This window comes from Oncorhynchus gorbuscha, linkage group LG12, assembly GCF_021184085.1.
Source record: "Oncorhynchus gorbuscha isolate QuinsamMale2020 ecotype Even-year linkage group LG12, OgorEven_v1.0, whole genome shotgun sequence".
Taxonomy (NCBI): Eukaryota; Metazoa; Chordata; class Actinopteri; order Salmoniformes; family Salmonidae; genus Oncorhynchus; species Oncorhynchus gorbuscha.
Window position 1 is genome coordinate 59,431,063 of NC_060184.1, and position 24,066 is coordinate 59,455,128.

The 24,066-nt window shown below is 42.0% G+C and overlaps 2 protein-coding genes across 9 annotated transcripts in view; one reads left to right on the forward strand and one right to left on the reverse strand.

Annotated features, from left to right (window-relative positions):
- Window positions 1–18,011, forward strand: part of pde1ca (phosphodiesterase 1C, calmodulin-dependent a) — a 197,686-nt gene extending 179,675 nt beyond the window's left edge. For 3 of the 8 annotated variants that reach the window (XM_046292453.1, XM_046292457.1, XM_046292459.1), the window contains 5 exons: window positions 2,329–2,355; window positions 6,691–6,866; window positions 7,275–7,574; window positions 8,116–8,193; window positions 15,638–18,011. In XM_046292453.1, coding sequence (XP_046148409.1) covers window positions 2,329–2,355; window positions 6,691–6,866; window positions 7,275–7,574; window positions 8,116–8,193; window positions 15,638–15,819 — 763 coding nt within the window. In that variant the 3' untranslated portion in view covers window positions 15,820–18,011. Of the gene's footprint in view, window positions 1–2,328; window positions 2,356–6,690; window positions 6,867–7,274; window positions 7,575–8,115; window positions 8,194–9,132; window positions 14,943–15,637 lie in introns of those variants that run through there. The other 5 variants (XM_046292454.1, XM_046292458.1, XM_046292460.1 and 2 more) reach the window with 3 other exon arrangements.
- A 102-nt stretch (window positions 18,012–18,113) lies between these two features.
- ppp1r17 (protein phosphatase 1 regulatory subunit 17) lies at window positions 18,114–23,656 on the reverse strand. The gene is made up of 4 exons (XM_046292461.1): window positions 21,035–23,656; window positions 20,491–20,645; window positions 19,909–20,085; window positions 18,114–19,656 (listed from the first exon to the last, which is right to left on the reverse strand). The coding sequence occupies exons 2-4, from the start codon at window positions 20,567–20,569 to the stop codon at window positions 19,586–19,588; spliced, it is 327 nt and encodes a 108-aa protein (XP_046148417.1). The 5' UTR covers window positions 20,570–20,645; window positions 21,035–23,656; the 3' UTR covers window positions 18,114–19,585.
- Between the last annotated feature and the right edge of the window lie 410 nt (window positions 23,657–24,066).

Below are 24,066 nucleotides of genomic sequence, written 5' to 3' on the forward strand. Positions count from 1 at the left end.
TGCAAAAAAAACCACATTCTAAATCACATCTAAAGTAAACGTTTTAAAGCATGACAACAGCCATAACTCATACACACTGAAAGGGACCCATGTACATTTATTTCAGATTTAAAAAAAAATTGCAAACGTAAAAAAATGTGTGTTTCTTATGTTTTGGAATCAAACCCTTCATATTTACCCTGTGCATCACATGTATTGATTGGTCTAGTGAGTGATGATGATATACTGCAGGTGAATCGTACTAATGTTATCTAGAGTGCAACCAAGCAGACAGATGTGAAGATGACATGCTCATCAAATGTCTTGGCGAATCTGTAACATCATTTAAAATCTCATCTTTTATATGACTCCTAGGGAGATGAAATAAACATGGAGAAACATACATTGACACATCAGAGACTGGGCTGTTCTTCAGATACAGGTTGCATCCCAAATTCCACTCCATTCCCTACATACTGTGTAGTGCACTACTTTTGATCTGAGCCCTATGGGCCCTGGTAAAAAAAAGTAATGCACTATGGAGGGAATAAGGTGCTATTTGGGATGTGGACGCAGTGATGCTCTAAAAATAACAAGCCGGGGGTCCTCCAGTCGTCTGTCTAATGATAACTAAATGAAGCTGAACAACATGTCAGCTGGTATGAGTAATTACAATCTAATTTCCTGCCCGAGGCTCTATGGCTGTGTCTCCACTGACTGGTCTCTGTCACGTATGGCTGTGTGTGTGTGTGTGTGTGTGTGTGTGTGTGTGTGTGTGTGTGTGTGTGTGTGTGTGTGTGTGTGTGTGTGTGTGTGTGTGTGTGTGTGTGTGTGTGTGTGTGTGTGTGTGTGTGTGTGTGTGTGTGTGTGTGTGTGTGTGTGTGTGTGTGCGTGCGCGTGTGCACGTGCGTGTGTGTAAGTGGCTGAAAATAATAAAATAAAATACTTCTCGTCATGCAAAGATACACTAGTAGTCCTATGGCTGTACACATCAGCTGTAGTTTCCTGGAATGAATGACTCCTTTTCATCTCTGTTTTAGTCAGTCTGAGTGAGACACACTAAGAGTCAACAGACAGTGTTGTCAGTTAGAATAGAGTAAATGGTCTGGGATAATACGTCCATGGTGACTAGTTGACAGCCAGTGTCTGGTGGTTGAAGGGTACAAGCTGATTGTAGCACTTAGTAATCTCTCCATTCTCTTTATTCCCTTTATTCTGATCTTTAATGGTCATCATGTTGCTGTAGTTTTTATCATGCAAACACTACATTGTGCCATTTATTCACACACTGATGAGCTTCATACTGAGTCCAGATCAGCTCTTAAAGGCCCAGTGCAGTCCAAAACATAATTTGGCTCTGTTTTATAGACACCACCAGCCAGTTTAATAGTTACACCTATCTGAAATGCCCAGGAGGGCTTCAGTTTCTGAGATACTGGATCTGGCGTGCCTGGCACCGATGATCTTACCACGCTCAAAGTTGCTTAGGTCACTCGTTTGCCCATTCTAATGTTCAATCGAACAGTAACTGGATGCGATCCATTTTTGTGAACGTGTTATGTACCTAATAAACTGGCCACACTATGTGGTTGGAATAATACTGTTAAATTGTGAATATGATAATAATATATGATAATGCTCTTTTAGTGTAAGACCTGTTTGAAAAGACAGCCTGAAATCTCTTCCTGTTTTTGTGGGATAGAGTTATGGCCCACCTGTGTTAATAGAGCAATAATTTGAGCCTTTATTTAACTAGGCATGTCAGTTCAGAACAAATTATTATTTACAATGATTGTCAATTGGGGAAGAGTGGGATAACTGCATTGTTCAAGGGCAGAATAACCTTGTTAGCTCAGGGATTTGATCCAGCAACCTTTTGGATACGGGCCCAATGCTCTAACCACTAGGCTACCTGCCACCCCAAAGAAATAAAGTTCCAAAGCGCTCTGCCAATAAAAGCTAGTTTGAAGTTTTACCCTCCCCACTGAGACATCTCCCAGACGGTCATAGCAAAATTCTTGCTTGAGAAATTGCTCTTAGCTAAGAAGCTACTTTTGATTTGGATTTTTTTACCATTTTAATTGAAAACAAAAACAGCTGCACTGGACCTTTAACATTATCACCAGTGTCCTTTGATGGGCCTGATACTTAGCCCAGGTCAGCTCTGAACATTTCCATAGGCTCTAAAGACATGAGGATCAGTTTTAACACGCATATTCAGGCACACATGTGTAAATAACTCATATAATGACTTATATTTCTTTATGTGCCTCTTCTTTTTTACTGGATGCCTTGTGTTATCTTTCTTACTAGATTTTTTATTTCATATTTCTTTATATTTCTTTTTAGTTGCTGTACTGAAAGGAGAGCTGGCAAGTAAGCATTTCATTGTACTTTGATTTGATTAGACAATAACACAAATGTTCTTTCACACTTACTTGCGCACACACACACACACACACACACACACACACACACACACACACACACACACACACACACACACACACACACACACACACACACACACACACACACACACACACACACACACACACACACACACACACACACACACACACACACACACACACACACACACACAGTCTTGTACAACTAACCTTGTGGGGACTCACAATTCAATCCCATTCAAAATCCTATTTTCCCAAACCCCTGACCCATATCCTTACCCTAACCTTAACTTGAAAACCCAACCTTAACCCTAACCCGGAAGAACATTTTCTATTGGCGGTGGAGGAAATGGCTGCCGTTTTACAAGCTCCTGACCAATTGTGCTATTGTGTGTGTTTTTAAAAGTTATTTGTAACTTATTTTGAACATAATGTTTCTGCCGCCGTCTCTTATGACCGAAAAGAGCTTCTGGATATCAGAACAGTGACTCACCTCGTACTGGACGAAGATGTTTTGTTAACGAGTCGGACAGGAAGGATTTACTTCCGACACCGGACAGGGCACAAATCCCATTCGCATGAAGAACAAATGGAGATATCGGGGACGTAGGTCGCGGTGCAATGTTAGAATCCGACAGCGAGTGGGTAACCCGCCTCTACCTTCCGTACTATTATCTAACGTACAATAATTGGATAAAACACTGGATGAGCTCCGATCAAGACTATCCTAACAAAGAGACATTATAAACTATAATACCTTGTGTTTCACCGAGTCGTGGATGAACGACGACACGGATAACATACAGCTGGCTGGGTTTTTGGTCCATCGGCAAGATAGAACAGCTGCCTCCGGTAAGACAAGGGGTGGAGGTCTGTGTCTATTTGTCAATAACAGCAGGTGCACGAAATCTAATATTAAGGAAGTCTGTAGGATTTGCTTGCCTGAGGTAAAATATCTCATGATAAGCTGTAGACCACACTATTTACCAAGAGACTTTTCATTAATATTTTTCATAGCTGTCTAATTACCACCACAAAACGATGCTGGCACTAAGACCGCACTTAACGAGCTGTATAAGACATAAGCAAACAAGAAAATGCTCATCCAGAGGCGGCGCTCCTAGTGGCCGGGGACTTTAATGCATGGTAACTTAAATCCGTTTTACCTCGTTTCTATCTGCATATTGTATGTGCAGCCAGAGGGGAAAATCCCCCCACCTTTACTCCACACACAGAGATGCGTAGAAAGCTCTCCCTCACCCTCCATTTTACAAATCTGACCATAACTCTATTATCCTGATTCTTGCTTACAAGCAAAATCTAAAGCAGGAAGTAACAGTAATTCACTTAATATGGAAGTGGTCAGATGAATCAGATGCTAAGCTACAGGACTGTTTTGCTAGCACAGACTTGAATATGTTCCGGGATTCTTCCGATGGCATTGAGGAGTACACCACATCAATCACCGGCTTCATTAATAAGTGCATCGATGACGTCCTCACCACAGTGACGTACGCACATACCCCAACCAGAAGCCATGTATTCGACGCAACATCCGCACTGAGCTGAAGGATAGAGCTGACGCTTTCAAGGAGCCGGAGTCTAACCCAGACACTTGTAAAAAATCCCGCTATGCCCTCCAACGAACCATCAAACAGGCATAGCATCAATACAGGACTAAGATTAAATCCTACTACACCGGCTCCGACGCTCTTCGGATATGGCAGGGCTTGGAAACAATTACGGGCTACAAAGGGAAGCACAGCCGCGAGCTAACCAGTGACACGAGCCTACCAGATTAGCTAAACGACCTCTATGTTCGCTTTGAGGAAAACAAAACTGAAGCATGCATGAAAGCACCAGCTGTTCCGGACGACTGTGTGATCACACTCTCCATAGCCGATATAAGTAAGACCTTTAAACAGGTCAACATTCACAGGGCCGCAGGGCCAGACAGATTACCAGGACATGTACTCAGAGCATGCGCTGATCAACTGGCAAGTGTCTACACTGACATTTTCAACCTCTCCCTGACCGAGTCTGTAATACCAACATGTTTCAAGCAGACCACCATAATCCCTGTGCCCAAGAACACCAAGGTAACGTGTCTAAATGATTACCGACCCATAGCACTCACGCCTGTAGCCATCAACACAATTATCCCAGAAACTCTAGACCCAGTCCAATTTGCATACCGCCCCAGCAGATCCACAGATGAAGCAATCTCTGTTCCAATCCACACTTCCCCTTCCCACCTGGAGAAAAGGAACACCTAAGTGAGAATGCTACTCATTGACTACAGCTCAGCATGGGCCGCCCCCAGGTGGTAAGTGTAAGTAACAACACTTCTGCCACGCTGATCCTCAACACGGGGGCCCATCAGGTTTGCGTGCTCAGTCCCCTCCTGTACTCCCTGTTTACCCAGGATTGCATGGCCAAGCACGACTCCAACACCATCATTAAGTTTGCCGACGACACAACAATGACACAGCCTATAGGGAAGAGGTCAGAGACCTGGCAGTGTGGTGCCAGGATAACAACCTCTCCCTCAATATGATCAAGACAAAGGAGATGATCGTGGACTACAGGAAAAGGAGGGCCGAGCACGCCCCCATTCTCATCAGCGGGGCTGTAGTGGAGCAAGTTGAGAGCTTCAAGTTCCTTGGTGTCCATATCACCAACAAACTATCATGGCCCAAACACACCAAGACAGTCGTGAAAAGGGCACAACAAGGCCTATTTTGGCATGGGTCATCAGATCCATAAAAAGTTCTACAGCTGCACCATCAAGTGCATCCTGACTGGTTGCATCACCGCCTGGTATGGCAACTGCTCAGCCGCCGACCGCAAGGCACTACAAGGGTAGTTACCTCTATCTACATGTACTTATGACCTCAATTACCTTGACTAACCTGTGCCTCTGCACATTGACTCTGTACCGGTACCCACTGTATATAGGCTCGCTACTGTTATTTTATTGTTGCTCTTTAGTTATTTGTTATTTTTGTAAATACTTCCTTAACTTATTTTTCTTAAAACTGCATTGTTGGTTAAGGGCTTGTAAGTAAGCATTTCACTGTAAGGTCTACCTGTTGTATACCTGTTGCACGTGTGACAAATACAATTTGATTTGATTTGAAACCTAACCCTAATTCCTAAATCTAACCCTAAAACTAACCTTAGCTCCTAAACCTGACCTTAAACCTAATTCTAACACTTATTCTAACCTTAACCCTAAACCTCAGAGAAATAGTATTTGACCTTGTGGGGACCAACAAAATCTCCCCAGTAGGTCACATTTTTGTTTGCTTACTATTTTTGTGGGGACTTCCGGTCCCCTCAAGTATAGTTAAACACATCCCCACACACACAGAAATAGGCCTGACAACATCAGCTGGGATCAACAACTGTCCTGCTGTTACATCAACAAAGTCATGCATCATCATCAACAGACTAGAAGGATTATAAACATTACTTGGAACGCTCATCCATCCTTCCCTCCAACTTCCTCCTCACCCCTGATTTGTCTCTTTCTCCCTCTCTCTCTCTCTCTCTCTCTCTCTCTCTCTCTCTCTCTCTCTCTCTCTCTCTCTCTCTCTCTCTCTCTCTCTCTCTCTCTCTCTCTCTCTCTCTCTCTCTCCGAGGCATATCTGGATAAAGATGCTTAAACACTTCCTCACTTTCTTTCTCTGTCATACACAAACAGTCACACACACACACACACACACACGCAAACACTCACACACTATAACACACACGCACATTAGTTGTAAAGTGGTTGTAATGACGTCATTCCAACCAGCTTTGCCCACTAGACACACACTTGCAGATCGTGTTTGCAAACAGACACATCTGTCCACCTCCTCTTCTTACCCCAGCCTCTGCAACCCAGTCCATCTGTCTATGTATATAATGCTCATTATACACACGCAGGGTGATTATAGTGGTACTAGAATCACTGGGCTGTAAACCCTCATTTCGTCAATGTCTCAAATTGAGGTTTTTCTGTTCAGACATCCATTAAGCATGGCTGTGATGTCCAATCACATGTTCAATATAATCCCTCTGTAGAATCTCAGTAGTTCAATCCGTTGTTTGGTGTATGACAGGTCAGTCAGAGAAGTGTGCCACAGTGGTGGGTTCAATTCCCGCAGGGATCATATCCAATGAATGCCACCACTGTTCTGTGGTTTAAGTCACTGTGGAATCAAGTGTTTGCTGTGGCCATATTCCCAGTAGGTATGTACGGTGTGTGTTACAGGCCAGGTGAATGACATTCTTTGTCTCTCTTTGTATACAGTCTGAACAGTATTCCAGTGGGGGATGGGAAGCGGTCCAGTGTGATCAGCACAGGCTCAGAGGGCAGCGGAACACTCAACTGTTCCCCGGGAACCATCGAACATAAGGGCTTCAAGGCCACCTGGAACGAAGAGGTGCACCAGAACAGAGAGAAATGGAAGACCCAGGCTGCTAAAGGTACACTGGGGCTAGGGCCCCTCAACCCCTCACAGGGAAGGGTCTGGCAGGGTTGGTGGGTTGGGGGAGTAGGGTATGAGACAGAATGAGGAGGATGAGAAGTGGAAGACATAGGAGGCAAAAGGTACAGAAGAGCCCCAGGCAGGGGAGGGCTTGTCAGGGTGGGTTTGGTCCTGGAACAAAGAGGTGCACCAGAACGGAGAGAAATGGAGACCCAGGAGGCTAATGGTAAAGCAAAACAAAAAAAATAGGTGGGTTATGGGAATGATCAGTCCAAGAAGATCCAAGCAGCTAAAATATACATTAGACACCCTACGCAGGATAGGGCTTGGTTGGGGGTTCAGTGGGTTAGGGAGTAGGTGGAGTAGGGCTCTTTCACACATACAAAATATGTTTTTGTTCTGACAGATCTGGAGGAGAAAACCAAAAGGGAAGCAGAGGAGAAGGCTTCGCAGGAGGAGACAGAGCCTGGAACGACAGAAGAGAAGGAAGAAAAGAAAGAGGGAGATGAGGAAGGTACACAAGCAGAGGGAGAGAAAAAGGAAGTGGTGGAGGAAGTGCCCAAAGAGGAGGAAGGGAATAAGGACCCAGGGGGGGCCGTCGGGACCACAACAACATCAGGACCGGGACCGGGGCTGAATCACTTGGACCCCAAGGAGCCTGAAACAAGCAGCACCAGCACAGAGAAAAACCAGCAAGTGCAAAACGGTACGTTTTAGTTTACAGTCAGTTACAGGCTCCTACAGATATGCTCTCCATTTATAATACTTGGTTTAAAAAAGTTGTGAACAGCATCTACTTAAAGTGCCAAGTAGTGATTAGAATATGGTGGACCGTAAGTTTGAGTCAGTTTGTCTGGTGGTATTCTTGGTGCTCTCAAACTGTTGTTGCTATTGCTTCAGAAATGGTAGTGGAAGATTATGTCTTTGCTGAATCCTTGGCTGCTCTCCTGATTATTTTGTTGTAAAAGAGTGCCATCTGCTGGTCAATTATGCATGTAAAATTATTTTGAAATTGCATTTTGAAACTGTTATCATATCCTCACTGGTGTCAACATTCGTGACTACTATGAACATGTCACTTCCTTATTCTCTTCAATAAGTCTGTATTTTATATACTCGGTGACTATTTTGTTTAATCAGTGTTGTCTGTCTGGGGGATGTGTGAGGCGTCTAGTGGACAGTGGTCTCTGGCTTGGTTTGTGCTGGGGCATTGTGATGGTTGATGACAGTGTTTTATTTGACTCCAGGGGAAGTCCCAGAGGACCTAGACTCACCTGACACTGACTCTGGCTCAGATGATGACAGTGAGAAAAACACCTCTGACGGTAAAACAGCCTTTTCTTTCCCCTCAGGGCGAACCTTAGCTACGTTTCCACAATCAAATACACGTCTCCTCTTTTTAAAGCGAAGAGTAGAAGTTTCGGGTTATGACAAGGCATGGAAAAATCACATTAAAACATTGTAGTTTCGTCCTGCAATTCGAGTTTCTATCCAGAAAAAAAATGATTTGACTAAGGCGATAATGTGACAGCAACAGGACTGTGACTGACTCTCCTGTGGAAACATGTCTAATGTCACTCACACGCTCACTCACCCCTGCCGTCCTCCACCACCTCCTCCCTCTCAAAGGCCACCTCTTTCTATCCTTGATTTCTTTTATCCCTTCCCCTGAGTCTGTCCTTCGCGTTACTATGGTGACCGTGTGTTCAATGATCATTATCTACAGTCTTGTTCCAGCCTGACAGGGACTTTGTCATTGTCCCTCTATACATAACATGTTCTTTTGTTATCAGACTTATCTCTGAAACTCAAAGCGATTCTTCCCAGCAAACACAATCGCTCTCATTTAGCTGTTAACACCCTTTGACAAGTGACTCTCATAAACCATCACCCCCAACCTCAGTTACGAAAGTGACCATGTACAATTTTTGGGGTCATAACGTACCTACAGCTTTCCTGTCGTTTCGACAGACCTCCACGAGCGTAGACGTTGCTGACGCCTGACAGATTTTATTACACCTTGATAGGTATTTAAGTATCAGCTAACCACATCATATGTTATAGCAATTTGCCAGTCGATGTCAATGCCGATAACGTGGCACGCAACCATTGGTTTTTGCGTCAGCCTCGCCTTAGCTGTGGATCACAGCCTATATTGTCATTAACCCCTCCCCCTTCCCAGCATGCCATGCAGCGGTCCAGGAGACCAGGAAGTTGGAGCAGGAAGTTTTAAGTGTGCCATATGTCCTCTTCCCCTCCCACAGATACAGAAGAGGAGGATTCTGACGACAGTAACCATGACAGTTTACCTGCGTCTCTAGCGGCTGCAGCAGTGGTGGCTGCTCCTACGTCCAATCCAAACTAACTGCCCATTCAGTTCCCCAACAAAGACTTCATTTACCAGGGGACACCTCTCTCTCTCTCTGTCTAATGTTCCAGATTGCCCTCTGCTGGATGTGTACTGCTTTTATTTTGGTGTATTCTTTTTTTTTCAACACTACACTCTTAGAAAAAAAGGTGCTATTCAGATCCTAAAAGGGTTCTTTGGCTGTCCCCATAGGAGAACCCTTTAATAACCCTTTGTGATTCCCGGTGGAATGCTTTTGGTTCCAGGTAAAACCCCTTTCCACAGAGGGATCTACATGGAGCCCAAGAGGGTTCTACCTGGAACCAAAAAGGCTTCTTCTATCTATGGGGACAGCTGAAGAACCCTTTAGGAACCCTTTTTTCTAAGAGTGTAGTTCCACTTGTGTCTGTCTCTGGTGGAATCCTTCTTTTCCGTCCACTTTTTTCTCCCAAATCAAAGTTGAACTTGCGGGTCCATGTGTTACCATGGTAAATGTGCTGGATTCATATTAGCACAAACATTGCGACCTTTGCCATTTCCTGAGCCATGATGGACCTATTGGCTCTTTCTTCCAACTGGAGAGGGGCAAGCACATGCACAGGCTGGTACATGAAAGGGTAAGGCTAAAGGACAGGACAGTGCTGCCCTGTGTTGCCCTGGCCTCCACACTAGCTAGGCCCTCCCAGAGGAGCTTTTAGTTTGCTCTGTGTATCTTTCTCTGCTCCTACTCATCACAGCAAAGTTCTGGGGGATGGAAGATTGGCCTGGTTTCCATTTGGACCTTCAGACCTTCTCTGTGTTTGTACAGGATGTGCATCTGTGTGTGTCGAGCAAAATGTAAACAACAGCGAATTTAAGAAGGGTGTTGAAAGATTGGTGACATAGAACTGTTTTTATTATTTCCACCAGTGTAATTAATTTTTATTTAACTAGGCAAGTCAGTTAAGAACAAACTCTTATTTTCAATGACAGCCTAGGAACAGTGGGTTAACTGCCTGTTCAGGAGCAGAATGACAGAATTTGTCAGCTTGGGGATTTGAACTTGCAACCTTTCAGTTACTAGTCCAATGCTCTAACCACTAGGCTACCCTGCCGCCCCAATGAGTAATGTACATGAGTAAAGTACAACGACATTTGTCTTGTTTATATTGCATACATACAATATATAAGATAAACGATTGTTAGATTTGTTTCGCTTTTCCATTTAATTTTGCAACTAGAATGCACTTTCTAACTAGCACACGTCACATAAAGTGAAATGAAGTCATGGTTACCCGTTAACATACAATCTAAATATGAAATCTGAAACGTATTGGCTTCATCATTGAAACGTCTTCTTAGAGAGAAATAACACATATTTAGTAATACTAAGAAACAATATTGTGTACGGTAATGTATATAAATATAATGATGTATTGTGTTGATCTATGATTCTCTAGCATTAGAATTCCCATATGTTTATTGTAAAACTAAAGAAAAAAGTAACTATGTCCAGAGAACCATGATTGATTCATAAGTTGTCTCTAAATAGTATGTCATGTTATTCTTTTTTACAATGTACTGTAGGTGATTCATGTTTTCCACAGTGCAGGTTTGATTGATTTCCAACCATCAAAACGTTATTGTGATGACATCGTTCGACTGTTATTAAGCCAGGCACAACAACCATATTCATTTTACGGGGCGGGGGAAATCAACCGTTTATAACATGTTACAATGCCAAAATATACTGCATATGTGTGCTTAGGTTTCGTTGCTTACTTTTCTCTCTAGTTCGTGGCATTTCTAGCTAGGGGAGTGTCCTGGTTGCCAGAGTATAATATGTATTTATTGTACATAACATTTCTATGTTATTTATGAATTATTGTGTATAGTTATCATTTTGAATGTCCTAATGTGGTCGACAGAGAGAAGTAATGTTTCTAAGACTTCTGATGTACAGTGTCTCTGCTGAATCTCTGCTCCCCAATGACATGGATGAGTGGGTTAATGTTTCATTATTTCGAAGTAGTGTGAATTTGTCATTATGAGTTGGTTATTTTGCGCTTTGCACTTCAACTCCAGGACTTCTTCTGACTTTACTTTAAGACACTGCAGCTCAACACAATATCCTCATATCCTCAAGTCTTTCTTTATCAAATGCATTGGTGCATACAACGCATGAGAGTTTCCCAGCATGTGGATAAGAATTGGGTTGAGAGAGTCAGTTAATTCCCGCTCAACGTTCGACTGTGATGTGAAAACTTTGTTGAAACAAACGTGGAATCCGATTGATCCATCTTGATTTACCAATACATACGTTTTCTACAAATCATTCACAGCATGTAAATAGAATTTCATTTTTTTTTTGTGTTAATAAATTCATTTAGCATTAACAGAATTATTATATCTCAAAAACAAAGTAAAACACAGAAAACGAAACAAACAGAACAAACTCTAGGTTACTACACGTAATGAAATGTAGAAAGTAAAGAATCAAAATATTTAATGTTGTGTTCAAGAAGCAGACTTATAGTACATGTACAGTATTGACTGGGTCATCTTTGGGGTTTTCCAAAATGGCCTCCAGGTTCACTGTGTAGAAATTCCTGTTGCCTTGACCAAAGATAGAAAAACAACAGATATTATAGATATGCTAGAGTTCAAATGAAACTCAATCTACAAAAGGGTAAATACTTCTGTTTTAAGCTCCTCAAAATGATTTATTTTGCTCCAGAAGGAAGAATCTTTGCCTTAAAATAGATATGTCTTCACTACTCACTTCAGTGTTGCCCTGTAGAACAGTCTATATGTCTCAATCTAGCTAGCTTGCAAGCTTTTGTGACATCTTTCAGCACAAGATCTTGTCAGTGTTGAGTGATTGTAAATACTCTGTGGCAGCTATCCCTTTCCATGATTTCTCCATGTTGTTTCTTGTGATACAAAGGGATAGGGTCTGTGTTACCTTTTTTTTGTTTTTTTTTACCATTACATATATTTGTATCTGACCGCTACCCTGTGGTACTAGTTCTGTCATTCGAAATCGTACTTAGTCATGCCTGTTATCTGGACTGTGGAACAATGTCATAGTGAAGAATCCCTGGAGAACGTAAAAACATGCAGACCCATTTTTATGGCCCCATTCTCACGCCTTCGTTTACTATTTTATGACATGCAATCTTTGTGAATTTGCTCCCTTTACTTCAACTCAAAACCAGCAATCTCATGCCTTCCTGAAACAGCGTCATATATTGTCAGATATTTACATTTTGATCGGTCAACATACTGTGTGTGAAGGGTTTAAATGGACATGTGTAAATGAGGATAAGCTGATAGGTGAGTATAGAATCTATAGATCATAGTTTTTTGTGAATTGGTGTGTGAGTGGGTATATGAAGTGCAGTATGCTTCTATGTTCTATTGCTAGGGGTTAGTATAGGTTGATATCGAAGTATGACGTTATTGATAACAACCTATTGCCAGTACAGTAAATTTGAGGCACACAGTTTAGTAGTGCCAGTATAGTAATTTCTGTGACATCCACTTTCTCTATGACCAACTCATCAGCAAACCCTGGGATGAAATCACTACAGACGAAACCATGTTCATCTTGTGTTTGTTTTTTTTCCGACATATATCCCCCTTATTTCAGTTTTTTTTTACTGTGCCGTGAAATACTATTTGCCCTGTCTGATTTTTTGCAGTATTGCACATTTTCACAATGAATTTGGTCAGATCTTTTTGTGGGTTGTAGTCACAGGAGGTTGGTGACACCTCAATTGGGGAGGACGGTCTCGTGGTAATGGCTGGAGCTGAATAAGTTGAATTGTATCAAATACATTAAACATGTGTTTGATTCCGTTCCTTTTGCTCCGTTCTAGCCATTATTATGAGCCGTCCTACCCTCACCAGCCTCCACTGGTTGTAGTGGTATATAGAGGGAGTCTGGGAGAAAAAAATGATGTAACCAAACATGCACTCTTCATGTGTGAAAAAGTTATTGCCGCCCCCCCAGTTAATTTCACCCAATTAAAGGGATAATTACAGTCAGCTGTTTGAGTCCTTCGGTTAACAACCAGCCCTGATTTGGGCCAGCACTGCCTAATATAACTGACTAACTTTTTGGTCCTTACCATCAGATTGAATTTGTCAGAGAACAGGTTTTAGAGGCACATCATGCCACGATCAAAACAAATTCCTGAAGACCTCCAGAAAAACCTTGTTGATGCTTATCAGTCTGGAAAGGGTTACAAAGCCATTTCTCAGGCTCTGGGGCTCCACCGAACCACAATCAGAGCCATATTGTCCAACAGGACAATGTTTGGGACAGTAGTGAATTTCCCAGGAGTGGCTGTCCTGCCAAAATCTCTCCAAAGAACTCTAGAAAAACATCCAGGGATATCTAGGTCTCTCTCGCCTCGGCTAAGGTCAGTGTTTGTGATTCCACCATCAGAAATACACTGGGCAAAAATGGGATTCATGGCAGAGTAGCAAGGTGGAAACCATTGCTCACTAAGAAGAACATGAATGCTCATCTCAAGTTTGCCAAAAAAATGGCCTGGATGATCCTCAAGAGTTCTGGAACAATGTTCTATGAACAGATGAGTCAAAGGTAGAACTTTTTGGCTGACATGGGCCCTGTTATGTCTGGCGAAAATCAAACACAGAATTCCACATTAAGAACCTCATACCAACGGTCAAGCATGGTGGTGGTAGTGTGATGCTTTGGGGATGCTTTGCTACATCATGACTTGGATGCATTGCCATTATTGAAGGAACCATTAATTCTGTTATATTTATTTTATATTTTTCTACCCCTTTTTTCTCCCCAACTTTGTGGTATCCAATTGGTAGTTACTGTCTTGTCCCATCGCTGCAACTCCCGTATGGACTCGGGAGAGGCGAAGGTCGAGAGCCGTGTGTCCTCTGAAACACGACCCTGCCAAGCCGCCCTGCTTCTTGACACAACGCCCGCTTAACCCAGAAACCAGCCGCACCAACGCACCAAGGACACACCGTATATTTGGCGACCATGTCAGCGTGCATTGTGCCCAGCCCGCCACAGGAGTCGCTAGTGCGCGATGGGACAAGAACATCCCTGCCAGCCAAACTGTGGCAGGACCTGAAATTAGCAGATTATGCTTGAAAACCCACAAATGACACTGAGTTGAAGCCGTTCTGCATGGAGGAGTGAGACGAAATTCCTCCACTCACTGTGGGAGACTAATTGATAACTACAGAAAACGTTTGGTTGCAGTTATGGTAGATAAAGGTGGCATGACCAGTTATTGAGTATAAGGGGGCAATTACTGTTTCGCACGGGGGCATTGGGTGTTGAAACGTTCTTTAATAAATAAATATGTCTAAATGGTTTATTATTTGTTCACTCATGTTCTCTTTTATATAATATTAGGTTTTGGTTGAAGATCTGATAACTTTCAGTGTAAAAAATATGCAAAAATACAGAAAATCTGACGAGGAAAATACTTTTTCACAGCACTTACTTTGTGTATTTGAAGCCATAACGATGTTTTTTTCTGTGAGTATTGCTTAAAGGGGTTTCATTTGGTAATCATCAAACCGGTTGTCCTCATGTTTTTTCCCACTTTTTTGTCTTATTTTGTTTGAATTGAAGATTTTATTGATCACACACCAAGAACAAACTGTGCAGCAGGCCATGTGGTGGTGTTTGTTCCAACGCTACGTTAGTGCACTGTTGTGACAATAAATCTGAACTCAAAGGGCTCAGATCACGACTCGGTGTCTTCATTGTGTCCAGTTTAAAACTTTTTGTAAAACCTATTATGTAGTAAGCACACAAGATGTTTGTATTGTCAGTACTGTATGTGTGAGGTCTAACACCAGACTACCTATAACAGAATAACCCATAAAAGTACCCTACAATGGTTTACAGAATAATAGAATAAACAATAGATAGCACCACATCAGATCTGGGTTCAAATACATTTGTATTTCGTTATTTGTTATTTAACAAATTATTTGCTGTGTTGTTTTAGTATTTTCAAATAATGTGGACTGAATCAACTGCTTATATTGGAAATATTTGAAAGTATTTTCAAATAATTTCCTATAAATAGCCTCCTATTTGAAAGTATTTTCAATTGCTTATTTCAAATACTATTTTCAAATGTCTGGATTTGAAAATAGGAGTGTATTTGAGTCAGTGTTTTTAAGTATTTTCAAATACTTTCCAGGTGTAATTCCAAATACATTCCAGTATTCAACTACTTGTCTTTCAAAAATAAATACTTGAAAGTAATTGAAATACCTTAAATAGTATTTTAACCCAGGTTTGCACCACACACACATATACTGTATCTGCATATGAGGATAGAGATGTGACCATGTATAAAATAAACAAAATAAAAACCTTGACGATGGTTTTTCCCTGACAACTGACATGGTGACCTTTTCTCTTGCAGACTTGTCAGGCTCGGAGGGCTATGACCTGATTCGCTACTACAAGAGACCCAGCTACTGTGCCAACTCTCACCTGGCACTACCCTCCAGAGAGAAAGAGAGGGAGAGAACCGAGGGCAGACCCATCGACCCCAGAAGCAGAGTCAGGAAGCTTCAAAGCATCTCCCTGCGCTGGAGTAAGTGACATCACAAGAAGTGACCTCACAGGAAGAGACCTCACAGGAAGCGACCTCACGGGAAATGACATCTGTAGATGTTGCATCCCACGTTGTTCTCACTTAACTTATACTTATACTGGTGACAAGGCAAAGCTGTACCTAGACAATAGATTATTCAATTATGATTTTATATATAGTAGTTAAAGATATATAGTAGTTAAAATATGTTTATCTACACCCCCCTGGAAGACGTTTTCATGTTTGGGAATGACGTTGAGTCAGGTATTTGTGAAAATTTGGGCAATTAATAGACTCCCCTGTAAATAAAAAAGAATAAAAACGTGTCAGTCTTGTGCAGGCCCAGACTCTACACAGACCTGTGAACCATAACCAATCTGAGCTACAGTCGGCCTATATGCAAATAAGCCATTGCCATATGAGGGGATTCGGTTAACGCCACGGGCATGCCCCGCCCCCCTGGGTGAACCGGGTTAGCATTGATTGCAATCTATTTGGAACCGGGCTGCCTCCCGGGCATGAGCCATGTGAAAACAAAAGTGACATAGGTTAACTAGAGTCGTGGCCCGCACAAAAATCGAATTAGCATAATAAAACAATCCCCGTCGCAATCTGTCTGTTTAAGCTAGATAAATCATTTTTTTTAGCATGGGTGTGGCTCAATCCACCACATCCACTGATGTTGGCCTTCCGCTACTGCGGTGGAGGGTGGCAGAGCTACAGTAGTGTTTATCAGACCAGGAGACATCCCGGAAATCTGTCTTTTCACGGAAACGTCTGCAGAGTACAAACGGTTTAGGCTAGAAACGAATGTACACCACTATGGAAAGCTGAGACACTCACGAAAAATGATGGTGCCCACTGGGCAAAAACTTGCTGAATCAACTTTGTTTCCATGTTATTTCAGCAACAAAAATGCAATGTGTTGACGTTGAATCAATGTGGAAGACTGATTGGATTTGAAAAAAAGTACATCAACATAAGGAAATGATGGCTTTTTTTACACCCAACTTTGAACCTAAATCCAACAACATGGTGAAATTCTTTGTGGATTTCACGTTAAATTAGGGTTATTTGTAAATCAAAACTAGACCTGTGTTCTCTGTTTTGCGCTAAGACCCCCACAAAGCTTCACGGGACTTCTCTGAAGTTGGTACCACAATGTGCCAACTTCTGTCTGTAGTGTCTGAACTGTTTGGGCTACCCCACAATTGAAAGCTAAGACTATCGCAAACACGTACAAGCCTCACAAGACACGACTTAAGGGAACCCAGTTCAGAGCCAGAAAAATGAATGGAAGTCAATAGGGCATTTCCACATGAAAAAAAATGAATCCTGAGCTTTCTTATATCTCTCAGATATAAGACAGACACTTCAAAACATATTTCCTTTTCATTTAGCTGTCAATGCGTCTCTATGGGCTAATAGCAATAAGGACCAGCCAGGGCTGCTACAAAACATGTGGTGAGCTGGCATTTGCCCAGCACTTTTAAATCAGGTAGGGCAGCGCCCCACCACTTTTCATTTAATTTAATATTGACAAATAGGCACAAAGTGCTGTTTTTTGTTGTTGTTTTTTACAGATTTTTGCTTCATGGTTTGTCTACTCGTGCACAATTTGTCCTTCACATCGGAGTGCTGCGTGCCTGTCTTGACCAATCAGATTCAAGAAAATTGCAAGGTCGCGCGGGCCAGGCACAATGCACAAAGCTTAAGGCACTCTCCACTTTCCTCCGGTATTTATTTAGCAAAGGGGATAACTCATCACTCCAGTCAGACACAAGCAAAAACTCTTTACAAAAAATGTTGTAGCTGCCTACACGTAAACATTAGCGATCTGACATGCTGTGTTGCATGCATGCGGTGTTGCAGTCTGATCAAATGTAGGCTACTAACAACACCAACTGCATACCGTCTACTATGCCCTGTCCCTCTGACCAGGGTAAACTATGTGGGAATATTTTATATTTATAGATAATTTGTTTGTGTTACAAAGAAATGTTAATGAGATCAAATTTGGTAAATATTCAAACTTGGCCTGACTAGGCTACCTAGACTTTTTCCCCAAAGAAATATTAACTGGAATAAATCAATAAACATAATAGCTGACATAGACTGTGAGTAACTTTTTTTATTGGGCCTACAATTGAATAGTGCAAGCCTACGCAATGCAAATCTGAATAAAGCAAGCGCAGCCCTGTGAGTTCTATTGTCCAATTATGTTGCTGTCTCTGTGTCTGTATCAGTGACGGCTGGTGGGAGGAGCTAGAGGAGCACGGGCTCATTGTAATAGCGGGAACGGAATCAATGGAATGGTATCTAACACATCAACCATATGGAAACCACGTTTGACTTCGTTCCATTTATTCCATTCCAGCCATTGCAATAAGCCTGTCATCCGGTAGCTCCTCCCACCAGCCCTTTACTGGTCTATATGGAAGATGAAAAAAAACGTTAGTCTAGCTTTAAAGGAACCCACCAGATGTAATTCCTGCCCTAGATATTGTCTATTATATTGACAAGATAGTCAAGTGATCTAACAATGGAAATATATGTCAAAGATGGAACACGTGGGAGGAGAAGAGATCAGATGGGACCATTCTAGCCCATGAGAGGACAGATAAGCGCATGAACAATGAACAATAGGCGCATGAACAATAGGCCATAGAGGACTCGTCTTTGCATCTGTGCCTTTATAGCATGTGGGACAGCATGGGCAGCACCATTGAGGCTCTCTCTATTTTAAAGTAGTACATTTTCTTCATTGGCTGATTTCTCTGGCTCGGAATAGCGACCCAGTTGACTATTTTAAAATTGTGGAAGTCCTCAATGGCAATGTCCATGCTAAAACGGCTAGATCCATAATGAGTCCTCTATATACTGTATCTCTATGACAACAAGCACAACTCTGATATTAACACGTTTTTTTTTCAAAGTGGCCTAAATCCCACATGCGTCCACTTACATCAGTGCAACAACCTAACCATTATGAAACTTCTATTAAATCAAATAAGCCTCTTGTAGCAAATTAGTGATTACATTTTTTGTTGTCCAAATTTGATACTGTTATTGACTTCCATACAAAAGTTATTCAGTTCGTAGGCTTATTTACACAAACAGATTTGGGCAGATTAAAACCTCTCGCTTTGCCTCTTCCTCTCTGCCCTAGAGCAAGAATGCTTGTTTAGGTTGCACCTCTGATGAATGAGGCAGGCTACTTATACATGTTTTAGAATTGGGGGTGGGAAAGAACGTCATGGTGATTTCGACGTGGACTGGAGAAACATCAACAAATAGGGAACTGACAGCTGTCAATGTAAATAGCTAGCATGCTAACCTTAGCTAGCTAGCTAGCATCATCTGTTGTTGTTTTTTTTTTAACTGCACCATATTCAAAAGACTAGCCAGCTGGCTAGGCTGGTTCTGGAGCTGGATTTGACATAACCATTTAGGGAAAACTTTGCCACAGATGGAAACCAGTAACTTTGACTTTGCATTCTATTGTTTTCTCCAACGTTTTGGCATCTTCCATAAGATATGTGCTATTTTCTACATTGTAATGGCCACGGTGCAACCTTTGGCTAGATACAGTATATTATATTGAATGCATGCATTGACAACATCTTTATACCTTGTTTAAGAAAGATAACAGCCACACATTGTAGAGCTACTTTATAATAAACATGTATAGGCTACATATTAGTAATGTGACAACAGGAAACAACGATGTCAACAACAAAAAATTGTAGGCAAGAATCTCTCCTCCAATGACTTCTAGTTCTTTCCATCCTTCTCTTCATCTTCCATGTGAATCATTCTCTTCTCTCCTTTCACCATCCTCACACCTGAGGAAGGCAAGTGACTCAACACATTAAAAAGAATGGTAAAAGATTCATACTGAGAATCTGTCACGACACCAACATCAATTTATAAGGTCACAATGTACAGAATGTCACCCGTATAAATCCATTACTGTCCATAATTTAAGCATAGAGGTTACTTACACATCTTGTACATTACGTCAACATATTAAGCCAAACCACTATTTTACAGTTTACTTTAAGTCTCAAACAGTAACACAAGAGAGTGAGACTGACCTGGTATGAGTGGAGGAGTGTTGAGGACGGGCGTGTCTTTCCTGCGTGGTTTCTTCAGTTCCTGCTCATCTGGCTGCTCCTCGGGGTGCACTGCCTCAGGACAGTGTTTCCCCCGCACAGCTCTGGTCATCCCTGCCCCCTCCTCTAGCAGGGTCCTCACAGGCTCCACCATCTGATCTGTTACACAGAAATATAACATACATGTTATTTATATTTATACAGTAACTATGAGATATGTGTTGTTTTGTTGCTATTGATGAGTTAGTCACAGAAATGGCACGGAAACTTGTGGTTTCAAAGAATAGTATTGCGTATTCGATTCCATACAGATATAATGCAGTATGTGGTTGTGTAAAGTGGTGGTATTTCATAGTGTGTGCGTGCGTGTGTGTGAATCTACACATACGTAATCCCCATCACGAATACACAGAGGCATTGTGTGACAGTAAGCAGACCTGGCTGCTGTCTTACCATCTGTCACTGTGTTGGTTGGTCCCAGTGGAGATCTGCTCTCTCTCTCTCCTTTTCTCTCCTTTCTCTTTCTGTTTCCCTCCCCCTCCCCTCTGTCTCTCAGATACTCACAGTGGTGCTCCTGTCCACCCGTCAGTCTGTGTTCCGCTGTCTCCGGGGGCGACCTCACACAGCCACAGCCTGTAGACATCTTCTCCTCCTCTTCTCTCTCTTATCCTCTTTCTCCCAGTCTGGACCCAGATCAGATAACACAGCCCAGTCTCAGTCTGGACACACATAGATCCATTATTTATGCTCATGTCAATAAGGGACTTCAACACATCAGGGAAACTGTAGTCTGAGATTGTCTAGCTTTGAATGTTTATTTTGACTGATAAAACCCCTTTCTGTTAATGCTATGTTTTGACCTAGTTCAACTGACTGTTGCAAGTGGATAAATTGGTAAACTGGCGAAAATCTCCTTGCCAATTAGAAACATGAATATAAATCACAATTGCATAAACACATCTGTAATAAGAGACTCACTAAAACTTTTCACAAGCGCTACAAAGCAATGGTAATGCCATTCGGAGGAGAGAGTAATAAACACAGAATAGACAGAGACAGACAGGAGCTGTAGAGAGAGACAGATAGAGATGTAGAGTGTATATCTCACCTCAGCTGTGCAGTGAGCAGACAGGACAGAAGGAGTGAGTGCCGGGCCAGATCAAAGCCATGGGGTTAAGTAGCTCGGAGGAGGAGCATCATCACCACCCATCCGCCCAGTCCACCGTCTCCATTAGCGCCCGTTGTCACGGTGACGGGAGCCCTCTTATCCTGTGTCTGCTGGACCGCTGTCCAAATGGTATGATGAATTTGAATGGGATCTTAATTAGCAAACTTCAACAGGTTCAATGACAGCAGCAGGGCCCGTGAGGGGGGGGGGGGCGAGAGAGGGAGGAGAGCGAGGGAGGAGGAAGGTGGAAGGTGGAAGGATGAGGGGAAGAAGACGGAGAGCAGAAGAAACAGAGAGAGGAATAGGAGACGGGACAGTGGCGGAGGAAAGAATGAGACAAAATTGGAGGAAAGGGAAGATTAGGAGAATAAAAAAGGGTGACATGGATAGGTGGAAGGGCAGATAAGTTAAATGAAGAGCAGATGTTTTATTTAACCAGGCAAGTCAGTGAAGAACAAATTCTGATTTACAATGACAGCCTAGGAACAGTTAACTGCCTTGTTCAGGGGCAGAACGACTCATTTTTACCTTGTCAGCTCAGGAATTCAATCCACCAACCTTTCGGTTACTGGCTCAACGCTCTAACCACTAGGCTACCTGCCACCCCAATGGAGAGCAGATCGGTTAAAGGAAAATCCCAGATGTCATGGAGTAAGCTTACGCTACCCGTTCAACCAACCCCTGCTTTTGGTTATTGATATCCGCTCTATCTCCTCTGTCATCCCATGATATTATCTTTCGATATGAGATCAGTGATATTTCCCCTGAGCACAATACTACATGTGATATGACTAATATCCCGTGTCTAATTTCACAGCGCTAAACTATTCAATTTGATTGTTTTAGTCAACTTTATTTTACAATAGCTTGGTGGCTTTTTTGATTAAATGTACATAATAGTTCTCAATTTCACCCAGGTTTCAACTAAATATCTGCAACAGTGCTACAATGTTTGTATTTAGTGTTTTATTTGGATCCCCAATTAGCCGCTGCCAAAACACAACAAATAAAATACATAAAACTAGATAATTCAATGCTAAATACAAAATTCACACAAAATAAATACATGCAATTTATGCACATCTAGCAAGTGGATGGGTTATCTTGGCAAAGGAGAAATGCCCACTAACAGGGATGTTAACAAATGTGTGCACAAATGTTTGTTTTGTGTGTGTATGGAAAGGTTTGCATGGGACCAACATGGGACCAGAACTACTGCGTTAATATTTTTTGGTTCAGTATATATATAAATGTCTGTCTCTTCACAGTCCCCGTCGTGCCTTAAGGTGTTATGTTATCTGGTTTTTGAATCTTGTTTTATTGCTCATTTGAGTTACCTGGGGTGACAGAGAATTCCATCTATTCATGGCTCTATTTAATACTGTGTGTTTCCCAGCCTCTGTTCTGGACCTGGGAACTTTAAAGAGACATCTGGCTGCATGTCTTGTGTGGTACAGATCTGAACTGTGTGCCAACTGCTTGAACAGACAGTTCAGTACCTTTAACACATCAACACCTCACACAACGACCAATAGTGATGCAGTCAATCTCTCCTCAACTTTGAGCCAGGAGAGATTTACATGAATACTACTGACATCTAAAGTGCAATATGTGCTGCTCTCTTCTGGACCAATTGTTACATTCACATGTCCTTTGCCACACAACTGGGCAGTAGTCCAGGTGCGACAAAACTAGGGCTTGTAGGATTTAGATCAAGAAAGCAGAGAAATGCCTTATCATGGACAGACCTTTTCCCATTTTAGCCACCAATGAGTCTATATTTTTTGACCATGACAGCTTGCTATCTAGGGTTACACCCAGCAGTTTAGTCCCCTCAACTTGCTGATTTTCCACATGCAGTAATACATCTAAATGAGGTTTAGGGTTGTGTGAGTGATTTGTCCCAAAAACAATGCTTTTAGTTTTTAGATAACACCAGCCCACTGATAGTTACCCATTCTAAAACTGTCTGGATCTCTATGTTAAGTGATTGGGTGTCAGTGATTTATATTACTGTTGTAGCTGACATGTATACAGTCGAGTTGTCAGCGCACATAGACTCACAAGCTTAACTTCACTTCACTAGGGTAGGGGGCAGCATTCTGAATTTTGGATGAAAAGCGTGCCCAAATTAAAACTGCTTTCTACTCAGGCCCAGAAGATAGGATATGCATATAATTAGTAGATTATATAATTGGTAGTCTGTGAGTATCACAGAACTGATATGGCAGGCAAAAATCAGAGGAAAATCCAACCAGGAAGTACTATTATTTTGAAATGCTGTTTTTCCATTGAAAGCCTATCCACCGTACAAAGACTTAGGGCCCAGTTCACGGTCTCTATGGCTTCCTCTACATGTGGCCAGTCTTTAGGCATTGTTTCAGGCTTTGACTCTGAAAAATGAGGGAGATACAGCACTTTCAATCAGTGGCCAGTTCAATCATCAGCCATGTGCCTGATCGGGAACGCGCCTTTCTTGTTTCTCCTTTCCTATTGACGAAGCTTTTGGACAAAAAGGAGGTATTTGGTCATAAAGAGGGACATTATTGAACAAAACAAACATTTATTGTCTAACATGGAGACCTGGGAGTGCCACCAGATGAAGATCATCAAAGGTAAGTGATTAATTTTAATGCTATTTCTGATGATTGTGACACTCTCCTTGGCTGGAAAATGGCTGTATGGGTTTCTGTGGCTAGGTGCAGACCTAACATAATCGCAAAGTGTGCTTTCTCCGTAAAGCCTTTTGATATCTGACAGCGGTTGCATCTACCAGAGAGGTTAAGGTCAGTGGAAGGTCATTAGTAAACACAGAAAACAATAATGGCCCAAGTCAGCTGCCTTGTGGTACACCACACTCAACTGAATTTGCTTTAGAGTGGCTTCCATAAAAAATACACTGTGTTCAATTAGATAGGGAACTCTCAATCCATGATAAAGATGTAAATCCATAACACCGTTTTTTCAGTAAT

Bases quoted from the DNA above. Each gene is read 5' to 3' on its own strand.
- ppp1r17 (XM_046292461.1), bottom strand. From the start codon at position 20,569: ATGTCTACAGGCTGTGGCTGTGTGAGGTCGCCCCCGGAGACAGCGGAA. The intron at 20,086-20,490 runs GTGAGTATCTGA...TCTGTGTAACAG, and splicing joins GGGTGGACAGGAGCACCACT to ATCAGATGGTGGAGCCTGTG. The intron at 19,657-19,908 runs GTCAGTCTCACT...TGCCTTCCTCAG, and splicing joins CACTCCTCCACTCATACCAG to GTGTGAGGATGGTGAAAGGA.